Source organism: Drosophila bipectinata, chromosome 3L (assembly GCF_030179905.1).
Source record: "Drosophila bipectinata strain 14024-0381.07 chromosome 3L, DbipHiC1v2, whole genome shotgun sequence".
In the NCBI taxonomy this organism is placed as follows: domain Eukaryota; kingdom Metazoa; phylum Arthropoda; class Insecta; order Diptera; family Drosophilidae; genus Drosophila; species Drosophila bipectinata.
Window position 1 is genome coordinate 2,601,481 of NC_091738.1, and position 12,107 is coordinate 2,613,587.

Below are 12,107 nucleotides of genomic sequence, written 5' to 3' on the forward strand. Positions count from 1 at the left end.
AAATAAAACAAGCATCGTAATCTGATGACAAAACGAAAATATTACTCTGAATCCTTTTTGTAAAATTAGCTGCTTAAAAACATAGACCACAGAACTAAAGTCAATATTCATCACGTCCAAGGATACTACTTTTGTTGCAAGGAATAGAGACAAGGGCTATAAGAATAAGTATGTGAGGTTATGAATTGCTGAATGTGTGGCCAATATAAGGAATGTACAAAATACACTTTTAAAGATGATAATGGACCCTTAGAAACTATATTCAATTCGTTTTCAAGTAGCTGATCCAGCAAAATCTGTTTAATGTTACGTGTTTACCAATCAATTTGGGGAATGGTGCCTTTTTTCGAAGAATTAACGTTTTATTAATTGCTTAGATGGTTTCAAGCGAAACTTAGTTTTATTTGTTCCCCGTCGGGGAGCCCCACCTTAGTGCCCTACTACGATTTCAGTTCGGGATTGTTTTCCAACTCCTCACGAGCTAATCTGCTGATAAAGCAAAGTAGAAGCTAACGAAAGACCAGTAATATGATAATATATTTAAATAGATCTATAACAATGCCATATGCCATGAAAGTAAACCTTTAATAAACCAAAGCATTAATGAAATTAGCAAACTAACCAAAGAGAAAACTAAATAAAGTTTAAAACGTAACTAAGTTGTGTCTTAGTTGACACAGAACACTTTTTAAATTCTCAATACCCGAAAGCTTTATAATTTGTAATTGTTAAGAACAAATTGTAAATAATAATGAATCAACATTGTTAGTAGTTCATTCGTTTTATCTAATTACACTCGATAATAATTTCTTTATGGATAATATTTGCAAAATCTAGGCAGGTCAAAAAACAAACTGTTAGCTAAAAACATTTGTTATAAAATCATAAATAAAAAAATGCAGAAAAAGGCAACAATTAAAGCCATTGGTACAATTTGAGTTGTCCAATTTATTTAACTTACAAGTAGATTTCTTAAAGATCAATTAAATAACAAAGTCCCCCACAATGCTAACGAAAATAACATTTATAATACCAACTTTTTTTATAATGCACAACCTTGAGCATAATAAAAACCAATTTATTAACATTGCATTCCAAAATGAACATCATGTAAATACACCGACTACATAAACCGAGTCATTAAATTAGTTATAAACGGAATATATTAAAAATAAAAACAGAACAAAAACGAAATTTAAAAAAACAAAACGAACAAAACCGAAAAACTAACAAACAAAGCAGCTTCGCATTAATAAAGATCGTCTCAAACAGAAAACGAAAGATTATTATTAAATAAATTTGAAAACATTGTGGTTTTATTTAAGATTTGGGCTAAATGGTAGATTTTTTGGGAATATCTTTCAGCTTGAACCAAGTGTCATTTTAAACGTATTTTTCATTCTGAAGAAAGAGAAATGTTTTCAACAAAAAAGCGCGCTTTTCAGGTCAATGCACACGAGCCAGAGGCGCAGGCGCAGCCGCATTTGCCGTTAAGACAGGACAACCCCTAAAAGACTTGGAATATAAAAAAAAAAAAACTGTCATTACACTCTAAAAAATTGTATATTTATGAACCATTTTATGTGAGAAATCCTGTTCATGTTGTATTTTCTTTAAGATTATTATTTATACTCTGTTTCTTTAGGCAGGAACTAGGAAAAATTGAATAGAACTCAAGAAATATTTTTTAAAATATTTCGAATTTTTCTCAGTGTAGATCTGGCTGTTGGTTATTCTTTGTTGCCCAGATCTCAGAGACCAGAAATCGCCCTTACCCAAAGTCCTAAGGAAAAAACAGAAAACAGGTTCAGCCAAAAGGTTGAAACTCGGAACTAGCCAACGAGGACAAGTGTTTTGACCCGCGCAACAGCTTCCTTCCGCCCCGCACAAAATGCAACTGTCTTTTGGGTCCGAGATGGGTTTGAACTCGGGGCACGGGACTCGCTTCGTTGACTTCTGCACCTGCAGCAGCAACAGCAGACGGCGGCGATGGCACGCGGTAAACAGCCAAGGCAGGGGCTGGTTGCTGGTTGCCTCCGTCATCTACCTGCAACATGCTGAGATGCAAGCCGCTTGCCACTTGTAATTATTTTCAGCCTTTTCGAGTAAGTGGCCAAAAAGGCAAAAAAAAAAGGTAACAATCTCCCCTCTTTAGGACCCGATGCAAGCGAATTATATTTATTTGTGTGGCTGAAAGAATACGTTACAAATTTCGGATGATGACGGGAAGGGATCGAACACATGGAATGGATATTGGACTTTGGAAATATTTATGTCAGGGTCAGGCTGTTGAGAAGAGCATGTGCGTCTGGTCAATAAGAAAAGAAACAGCTGATGCTGATTGTTAAGAAATGATGATTGATCCTTATGAATAATAAGAAATAATCCTAAAGAATGAGGGGCTTAGAGCGATGTTTGGGAGTGTATTTTCCTGCAGGTGTGTTTAATCTAAAACTATTTAATTCTTAAATATATTTGAAAGAATGTCCTTATTTTCCCGTAACAATCACCCTTTATCCTTAAACCCAACTGGACACCCTGTTCGAATGACCTGCAATCTCTGTTCAGCAATCAACAATAAAACTCAATCATTGCTTGAGCACTGAACTCGACTACAATGAACTTGGGCTGAACCGACTCGTACTCCCCTGTCATTACGAAATTTCCATATATGCGACACATGCAACGCGGGGGCAGTACTACCAAACCAAACCTAGCATACCCCGCTGGGGGGTGACCCTTCCGACACGTGGCGCCACGCAGGCAATTGCATGCAGGACTGCGAATGGACAAAACCTGACGAATTAAAGGAGCCAACGTGGGCATGAGCGTGGGAGGCGTGGCAATTAGCTATAGAAAAATCCAAATAAAAATTAATAACCACCAGCAATTGTTGGCGGGTAGAGGTTCCCACACTATCCACCTACCCAAAAAAAATAAATAGTGGGAATACTAATAATAATCCCCCCGGAGAGTAGCTGGGTGCCATTATAAGGATATTACGAGCATTATGTTTGTTTATTCGACGGACGGTGCCATACCGTGAAATCGCTGAACCGGATCGGGTAACTTAGCCACCCCTAGCTAGCCGTAGTCACTAACAGCTAGTAAGTACAGCCTAACCCGCTCCCAACTCCGATTCCGAATCAATCATTTACATAATCGTTATAGCCACATTCGCCTTTTGGCCCGAACGCGTCACAATTTCACGCGCTTTTCTTTCCGAAATGTACAAGTTGCGTGTTTTTAATTGTTCTTATTTTTTCTACAATTTTTTCTTTTTTTTTGGGTATATTTTCAAATGCAATTGCTAGAACGTTACAAGGGAGAACTATAATGACTTGCAAGAAGTGGCAATTTGTCATATTACCAGATAAGTTGGCACCTGCCATCAAACTTGCCAGAAAGAAGGAGGTTCTACATTCCCTTCCGAAAAAAAACTAATTTCTTTTAGGAGGTTTTATATTCAATCGATTCCTAATGAGCTTGAACATTATTGGATATATTTGTATTGCCCAATCTTAATGAGCCAAAAGTAAAACATATTATAGGGAAAATAGAAGAAAGTAATACAACAATGTTGATATGTCTATAGCTTATAAGGCTTGTATAAAAATCCAGGGCTAGTTTTTCATAACATTTAAGTATGGATCCTAAAGTATGGGTTTTTAAATATGAATCTTAAGCAAAACTAGTATCATTAAAAACCCCTTTTCAGGACTTCAACATATTCCTAAATATCCTTTTTCCCAGAACTCTTAGCCCTATTTTTTAGATTTTTTTTAGTCCTATTTTTTGATCCTGAAAAAACTTCTGTTGGCAACAAATGTACAACCTACGAAAAAATCGAACCGAGAAGCAAATGCTTTCCATTAACAATAAAATACACAGGAAAAAAATATAGGGGGTGGCAGGATATGCTGGGTGAGGGCTTTGAGAGGAGGGGGGTATATAAAAACAAGGCAGAAATTCGTTTTTTATGTACCGCGAGTTTTTTATAGTTTGTTGTTGCTGTTGTTGGTGGCACGTTATCAACAATCTCGTTTTACCAAATAACGCAAAGTGCGCGTCATGGCATTGGTGCACTGAAAAAAAATATAGCCCATAAAGTCATCTTGTTATTTAAGTATTATATTGAAAACTAGCTAGAGGTGAGGGTCATAATCTGACCAATTCTTAACCAACCTAAGGATATATAAGTATAGTGTTCTTTTCCAGTGCATAGGTGAGCTAGTATTGCTGGCGAATCCTGGTGGCGGTGTCCGGGTGTTGGTGCTCCTGGCGGTTACTACACGCCATAGTTCGCTTACGAAATGGGAAGTGCACCGGAGAGCGGAGGGAGTGGTCGCCGGCGAGAGAAGGTCTAGAAGGCTAGGGCTAGTGGAAATTGGTAAGAACACACTATACCGCGCTTATAGCGCATTTTTTTCTCAATTTTTGGTGGTTGCTGCTGGTTGGCCAAAGAAGTCGGTGGCAGCCGTTCAGTTCAGGACGGCTGACGACAGCGGCCCGGGGCCGGGCACCTACCCTCCTCGGACTCTGGCTCGCTTTCTCACTCGCTCCACGGCGACCGGCTGGCGGAGCGACCTGCCCTCCCTCTCGCACTCCGCCAGGTGTGTCCGCATGTCCGTGGGTCCGTCCACAAACGTCGTGGCATGGTGTGCGTTTCTTCGGGCTCGTTCTTTTTGCTTTAAAGTTTTGTGTGGTAGCAAATAAAATTTTAGTTAGTCACATGCCGTCGTCAAGGATACGCCGTTCAGTTATTTGTTGTGCAACGTTGTTCCTGGCAACGAGCCCCCGAGCAAGGACCTGTGCCGTGTGGAAAATTTGAATGCGAGCGCACCGAAAGGCTTTGAGTGCCAGGCTCGAGACAGGGATAGCAGCATTAGCACCTGTCTAGATCTAGAAAAATTTGTGTATATATTATCCGGCCGGTTGGCGGCGCAGCTAGCGTCAACGTCTCCGTCAGCGTCGCTGCCTAGCTCACCTTACATTGCCGCAAATTCAAATTTGAACTTCAGTCAAGTGTCAAAGCTCAAAGGATTAGCATGTCCTTGCAGCTGCAGCATGAAACTGGCCCATCTTAAAAGTGTGAACAAGTGAAACCATCAAGAAGAACTACTCCCAAATCTCCACAAAAAACCCATTAAGTTGCCAAAAACTCTTAAGCCAGCAACTTTAAAACTTACGATAAATAATAACAAAGGACACCTATTCAGAGACACACTTTTAGGTAAGCGATCTCAGGTGATCTAGAGATGATTTGTGTGATTTTCAAAACGAATATTTTGGACTTGCTGCTGTCTTTGAATCTTGGCACTGGGAGAATTCACAGTTGATTTTATTATTCTGTGGTTCTGCGGGTGCCAAAATTGAAATAATGGCTTAAAACCTCAAAAAATTAAATATTTTTAAAATAACATAGTTTGAACAGATCTTTACTAAGGCTTGGACGTATAGATTAGAAAGGATACACTCATTGATTCTATTAGAAGCGAAGATTCTAAAGAAAGGTTTACTTCTAGATTTCAAGTACTATTTAAGTATGTTTTGGAATCAAAAACTTAAAAATAGTTTTTCCAAAACCCCTTAAACTTCGAAATCAAATCTCAGTAATATGAGATTATTATTATTATTACGCAATATTACTCATACGCCCCCCCATTACCCAGCCCCCCACAGAACTGCTAACGTCACGACTGCGTTGGGTCCACTATTTTCATTTTAGAGTCCGCTGCGCAGTACCCAAACAAAATTAATTTCTCCCCAACACGCAATCAAAAACTAAAAGCAATCGGTCAGGGGAAGGGAACACGATCAATTAAATAGACTTGGAGCTAAAATTGTGAAACAGTTAAAAATATAATATTCCTTGAGTGAAACCTAATCGGTGGCTAAACTTGAGAGACATTGAACTTTTGGGGTCAGAAAGCATTTCTAAACTTGGCTAAGACCTGTCCATAAATGTGTAATACGGGGTGGTTGGGTGGTGACCACTGGCCAGCCACCCCATGGAAACAATTAAATGCAATGCCTGGGGAGGGGTTTAGTTCAGTAATTGACCTCGCCGCAAGGAAATTTACATTTGAACTTATCTTGATTGGAAATTACATTTTTAAATGAATGTTGGCATGTCCAGGTGTCCAGTGTAATCAAAGGCAGGACATACAACCCAAGGATACCCCAGCAGGGTGTGAGTGTGCACTCGAATGCAGATGGAACTGCTCCACTGGTAGCTCATTTCTCTAATAGACTTGGGGGCGTGCTCTCTGACACATGTCCGGAGAGCAAATAAATATTTAATGATGAAATTCTAAAAAGTTGTTTTCGAATCCTTGGGGATTTCCTAAACGTAGCATTTATAGTCGAATTATAATGGATGATATGAAAAAGTTATTTCTAATGTTTCCCCTATTATTTTTCTGGGAAAGTTCTTAATCAATATTCCCCACAATCGGAGGAAGATCCCACAGCAATTTGTTGAACAAAATCTTTTCGCACTCGACCTGCCAATCTTTATAATTTGAGCTCCTCCGCTGCATTTTCCGGCGGCATAAATTAGCATTAATTCATAAGTCACTAAGGGCTGCCAATTCCAATGCAAAAAAAAAAACAGGAAAAATGAAAATGAAGCAGCAAGGAAAATGTTTTTCGGCTGCAAAACAGAATTTGCATACAAACTGCAGGACTCGTAGAACGTACGCCCCCCGAACAACAAATTACGTGGGGCCCGTACACCGAGGGTTACAGGGTCTATGCCTAGATGGGTTAGATTGGCGAGGGGCGGGTGGTGTAGGCTCAGGCGGGGAGTACGACAGGCTAAATGCCGGCAATGTTCCTGAATAATGGGCCACCGGCGCCAACTGACGTTGGTAGGCAATTTTGTAGGAATCTAGATGGGGTTCCACTCCACTACGGTGGAGTGCAACTACGAGTATATATTGTAAATGCCATATGTGTTGAATATATATACATATACCTGAGAACCGGGATACGTGGATACCTATGTGGCTAACTGCTGCATAATTTATTTAATCGCGGGGAACAAATCTAAATTGATCGTTAGGCGTAGGCGAACACCCAACTGAGCCAACAAAGTATCTAACAAGGATATTGCATGTTCCCCATATATATTAATCGACTTTTTTGTGTTATTTTTTCTACTTCGTTGCAGTGCCAATTAGCGAGAGAGGTTTTAGCTTTTCGAAAAGGAAACGAAGAATATGGCGCCACAACAACAGAACTCAACATTCATCGATGATAATCTGGACAGCTGTCCATCGCTATTGAATCTACCAGAAAGCCCCATCCTGCCGCCACGTCGATGTCAAAATCAAGACACCAACAATAACAATAATAAGCGGGCTGCATCGCCACCTAGGATGGAGCCGCCTCCTCAGCCCGTATGCAAAAATAAACACGGCAAGGCAAACGGAAACGGTGGCCAGGCTCGGCGCCATCGTTCCATTTCCCTCTATGGCGTTAATATCACTGTGGTAAGTGCACCTCACACTACCGCACTCCCACCTCTGCCTCTACCTATGCCCCTGCACTGACCCCTTCTCGTCTGAAATCCGGTTGCGACAGCTTTTTCACTGAAATCAAACAAATCATCTAATTGGGTGGGCAGGCGCCCCAAGTTAGTCATATGCATAAGCAGGGCCACCTGCGGGGAGCCTGCTATACGGGTACCGTTTTGGGGGTGGAAGGGGCTCCAACCCTGAAAAAAAGACCTTAGGATTAGTCAGATTATTAGGCTTTTTTAAAGTAGTTTTATAAGTACATAAATGAAAGTTAATCATGGTTTTTTTAATATTTAATGCCAAAGAATCCTTTGTATCCTTTACATAGTTAATTGTTTTCTTAGTAAATACCGAATAGTTTAAAGTTTAACTCTGGTGCCGGTTCTTAAGTTAATTTTTATATAAAATCTATTATCCTTAGCCCTCCCTAAAAACAATATTTTATTAACGAAAGGAAGCTACCATGTATTTTTCAAAATATTTAAGGTTAGGTTGATCTAATCTACGTGTTCTAGGTTGTAGGACCTCTTTTACTCCTTGAGCTCCTTTACTCCTCCTAGTTTTGAAATATTAAACTCATCATATTATTTTATGTCTTCCTCCAAAAAAAAAACAGGAGCAGGGCCACAAGGAAATCCCCATTTGGATGGACGACGGCGAGCCCCGTTACGTTTCGGGAGTTACGAACAAGACCACATGCAATGACATAATCAAGGCCCTGATTGATGACGAATTGAGAAATAGCGACGGCGGGAATTACTGCGGCAATCATAATAATTATAATCCAAAAGGTAAGTCAATATTTCCTTTTATAGCCGATCCTCTCGTGACTTCAGTATCACAACGTCAGGAGTTATTTATTTACGCTTCTTATTTACCATTATTCTCATTTTTTTTCTGTGCTCTTCTGTTCTTTTCGTTTCATTTCAAATTTTTCTGTGCGGGTTTTTCGTTGTTTTTACCGTTGGGGCGAAAAACAAGATGGCGGCGACGACGGCCATAGGAAGAGAACGACGGCAGCATCGCGTGACTACGGCGATTACATTATAACGGAAAGTTGGGGCGGCATAGAGCGCAGCTACGATGGCAACATGGCCATTTTGCCCGTTTGGCGCGCTTGGAGCCGTGTACACAATGAGGTAATAACCGGGCCGGGGGAATCCCACCTGGCGTGCAGAAAAAAAATGCCCAGCTAACTGGCTGGGCCAAAAAGCGGCTCTATGAAAACAAAAAACAAAAAAAACATCTACAGTGATTGCATAATAAGCGCTTTTTCTGGCGCCACACGCAAGCCAAGAAATGTGAAATTCATGTCGTTTTCAAATCCCACTCTACTGGGGGTTTTTTGTTGTACCCTCCCAATAGTCACACCCCCCACACATTTAGATATTTTTCCGATTGTACTGTTATTTGACTTATGCTCTACCTTTTCGTATTTATTTGTTTATGACGCACCAAATGGAATCAATTTGCCTATTGATTTTTATATTAAACTCCTTGTTTTGCTTCAGCTTAATTATGCTGTGAATTTTTTATGATTCCGGAGTCATTAGGGATTAACTTTTTTCGGTGCTAGAACAACTTTTTTTAATTACTATTTAACGATGTAGTCTAATCGAAAGAATACGAAAGTTTTCTATAGAATTAAGAAATTCGAATCAATTTTCGATGCCTAAATTAACTAAATATTTATTTATTTTGCAGCTCCGTTTATCATTGAAGCATCGTGACAATTTCCAGGACCCCCTGACGATGCAATTAGTGCCCCATGCTCCTCCACCAGCCTGCTCATCGACCTTCTCCATGATCAAATGGCTGAAAAAGATGTTTAATCCTAGCAAACACAAGAAGACCCCCAAACTGCCAAAAACACCTCCAAAGGTGCCCAATAAAGTGAAAGAGAAGTGCCTACTCACCAAAAAGCAGGCAATACCCGATGAACTGGTCCTGGTTATAATGCCCGATCAGTTCTATAATGGAAAGAAAAGTGGAAACAAATCAAAGCTCTATAAACTGGCTGAAAAACAGCGTGTCTCAAAGCAGCGACTACGTCGACGAAGCTGTCGTGAAAAAACTGCATCTTCTCTAGAATCCTTTCAAACAGCCATTCCAAGCGAATGCAATAATAACAATAATGTCAATAATAATTGCATCAGGAGGCGCAAGGATCGGCCGCTGAGAAACAGTGTTCGCAACAAGTTGGCGGCTCTTCATGCCGATATGAATATCCGGTACGAGAGGGAGTACGCTCTGACACGACAGCTTTCCGAAAAGTGCCGGCTGTACCGGATGCAAAATGAGCGGTACAAAAGACCGGAAATGGAGGTATCGGTGGGGCAATTGCAGCAGAATATCGAAGCTTATGCAGAGGACATTATAAAAACTGAACACGAACTGTTAGAGCTTAAGAACGAAATGAAACACGACATATCGCTAATAAATAATCTGAAACGACTGACTTTGGAGCACACGGAAGCCGCTAAGGAATCCGGAGTGGGTCCAGTAAAAACTGAGACTCGGCCACCCAATGAATTCAAAAATACACCTCAAGTTGCTAAAAAGACACCCGAAATGCAGTTTGTCGATAATATATACGAGTTTTGCGACAATAATGCAAGCATGTTGGTTTAATTGTACATAGATATAACTTGTTAAGTTTTATAATCAATAAAAATTATTTTGTATACATTTAATGGTTATTATTTCCTTGGAAAATCAAAAAACATGTATTGGGACTTTGATATTCTATTATTTTATTGTATAGGCACCAAAAAACATGATATTTTCAAATATGAAATATTAAAGATAAAAGAGGAGGTAAAAATAAGCAAATAAAAGATAACGTAGATTATAATTTTATCCATAGACTTCTTTTTCTTAAATCAAAAGGCTTCTAGTTAGTTTGATTAAAATCTGTGCTTCCATGCAATTGATTTACAAAAAAATGTAACGGTAGATATATTTTTGAAATATTTAATAATTGAAAAACCGTCAAATGGCAGCACCGATAGTCACGACTATCGGTAACAATCTTAAGAAAAAAAAAACAACGTGGCAACAATACGTATTTTACAAATGGCAGCACTGTCAGCGCAACACAACTCCTACTAATTATTAAATTTCTAAAACGGAACGTCAACAATTTCGGGTAGCAAAACAAAAACACATTTCGACAAACCGAATTTGACTTAAATCTAAAGGCTCCACCTCTTGCACGGATCCCATCCAGTTAATAAAGGTAAGCCAGGTGGGACAACAAAATAACGTGGTCGCGAATCACATTTTCCTCCGCCTCTGCCCAATTTTTTGCGGTACGAGGCATGCGGGTGAGGCTTTGTTGTTGCAGCCGTCGGAGTACAGTGCCGTGTCACGTTTTATTTTCAATCTGCGATCTTCGGCGGTGCTGCGAATAGATTGGCAAACGCGTTTCCTGTGCAGATAATCCCTGTACGTGTGCACTCTGGGTCTCGGTGTGGGGGCGAAAGAGAAAGTAACGGCGCATCTGCCGTCTTTGTTGTAAATCCCGTTTGAGCCGCCTAGAGCCAACAACAAACAAAGCAACGTACTCGGCGCCAACCAACACACTACTTGATTATTGATATATTAACTTGTACTTTCTTCTATCCCTCTATGCTGCGAAGAACAAGAAATGGCTCGCGGACACCAGAAGATCCAGTCACAGGCTAAGGCGGCGGAGAAGCAGGCCAAGATGAAGAAGCAGCAGGGCCACAGTGCTAACGACCAAAAAAAGGCTGCCCAGAAGGCGCTCGTACACGTCTGCGCCGTGTGCAAGGTGAGCAGGGCACTCCAAGTCAAGTCAAGATTCTCCAGAAGCTAGTCCGCGAAACTTTATTAAGAAAATCTAGTTTTTTGTTAAATATTCTGTATGAGATACAAGCTGATATTTGTATTTCTGCTATGTTTGCACACTTTGTCAGTTTATTTGATGAATATCCGTTTATTTTAATAAGAAATATCGTAAATATCGTAACGTAGATAACAGAAACCACAAATATTTATCCTTCATAAGCAGTTTCTTTAATTTCTGAGTCAGCCAAGAGAGAAGTTTTGAAATAGAAGACCAGACTAGGTGACCAAAATATATATTTTAATCGAATTCTTTATTTTTTAGTCGCAAATGCCCGATCCCAAGACTTATAAGCAGCATTTCGAGAACAAGCATCCCAAGAACGATATGCCGGAGGAGCTGAAGGATGTCTGATGCCCAACAGCCATTTTGCCGCGGGCACAACACATATTTATATCAAGCTGAATCACGAGATCGAGGACGACGAGTTGCCTACCAGTACGAAATCTTGGCAACAATAACTTTACATCAGCCCGAAAAAGAACAGCTACAATCAAGCGGAAGCCAAGCCAAGGGTGGATGATAATAACAACAATAAGTGTAATATTAATAGAAATTACCAATGCAAGGAGCGCAGCTGAATTTTTTGTATACACACGGCTGACTTTTGGTTTTGGTTTAAGTTTTTACATTGAAATTAATACAGTATACAATTGTTCAATGAATGGCTACAACACACGGAAAAAAACCCTACCACATATTATAGCAATATTTAC

The 12,107-nt window shown here is 39.9% G+C and overlaps 2 protein-coding genes across 4 annotated transcripts; both read left to right on the plus strand.

Moving 5' to 3' along the window:
* The first annotated feature begins 4,740 nt into the window (after positions 1 to 4,740).
* meru lies at positions 4,741 to 10,154 on the plus strand. Of its 3 annotated transcripts, XM_017242639.2 has the most exons (5): positions 4,741 to 5,233; positions 7,175 to 7,496; positions 8,140 to 8,314; positions 8,505 to 8,662; positions 9,228 to 10,154. In XM_017242639.2, exons 2-5 carry the CDS (start codon positions 7,224 to 7,226, stop codon positions 10,152 to 10,154), a joined length of 1,533 nt encoding a protein of 510 aa, XP_017098128.2. In that variant the 5' UTR covers positions 4,741 to 5,233; positions 7,175 to 7,223. The 3 variants fall into 3 exon arrangements, with proteins under 3 accessions (XP_017098128.2, XP_017098130.2, XP_017098129.2); XM_017242641.2 differs by lacking the exon at positions 8,505 to 8,662 and having other exon boundaries at positions 9,228 to 9,348; XM_017242640.2 differs by lacking the exons at positions 4,741 to 5,233; positions 7,175 to 7,496; positions 8,505 to 8,662 and having other exon boundaries at positions 8,225 to 8,314.
* A 437-nt stretch (positions 10,155 to 10,591) lies between these two features.
* LOC108126327 (zinc finger protein 706-like) lies at positions 10,592 to 12,102 on the plus strand. The gene is made up of 3 exons (XM_017242858.3): positions 10,592 to 10,761; positions 11,165 to 11,316; positions 11,656 to 12,102. The coding sequence occupies exons 2-3, from the start codon at positions 11,173 to 11,175 to the stop codon at positions 11,743 to 11,745; spliced, it is 234 nt and encodes a 77-aa protein (XP_017098347.1). The 5' UTR covers positions 10,592 to 10,761; positions 11,165 to 11,172; the 3' UTR covers positions 11,746 to 12,102.
* Positions 12,103 to 12,107: the final 5 nt, after the last annotated feature.

What these genes read in the sequence shown, in the direction of transcription:
- LOC108126327 (XM_017242858.3), top strand. Translation starts at nt 11,173, where the DNA reads ATGGCTCGCGGACACCAGAAGATCCAGTCACAGGCTAAGGCGGCGGAG. An exon ending in ACGTCTGCGCCGTGTGCAAG is followed by an intron (nt 11,317 to 11,655) that starts GTGAGCAGGGCA and finishes TTTATTTTTTAG; the next exon opens with TCGCAAATGCCCGATCCCAA.
- meru (XM_017242639.2), top strand. Translation starts at nt 7,224, where the DNA reads ATGGCGCCACAACAACAGAACTCAACATTCATCGATGATAATCTGGAC. An exon ending in TAATAATTATAATCCAAAAG is followed by an intron (nt 8,315 to 8,504) that starts GTAAGTCAATAT and finishes GCGAAAAACAAG; the next exon opens with ATGGCGGCGACGACGGCCAT. An exon ending in GGAGCCGTGTACACAATGAG is followed by an intron (nt 8,663 to 9,227) that starts GTAATAACCGGG and finishes TTTATTTTGCAG; the next exon opens with CTCCGTTTATCATTGAAGCA.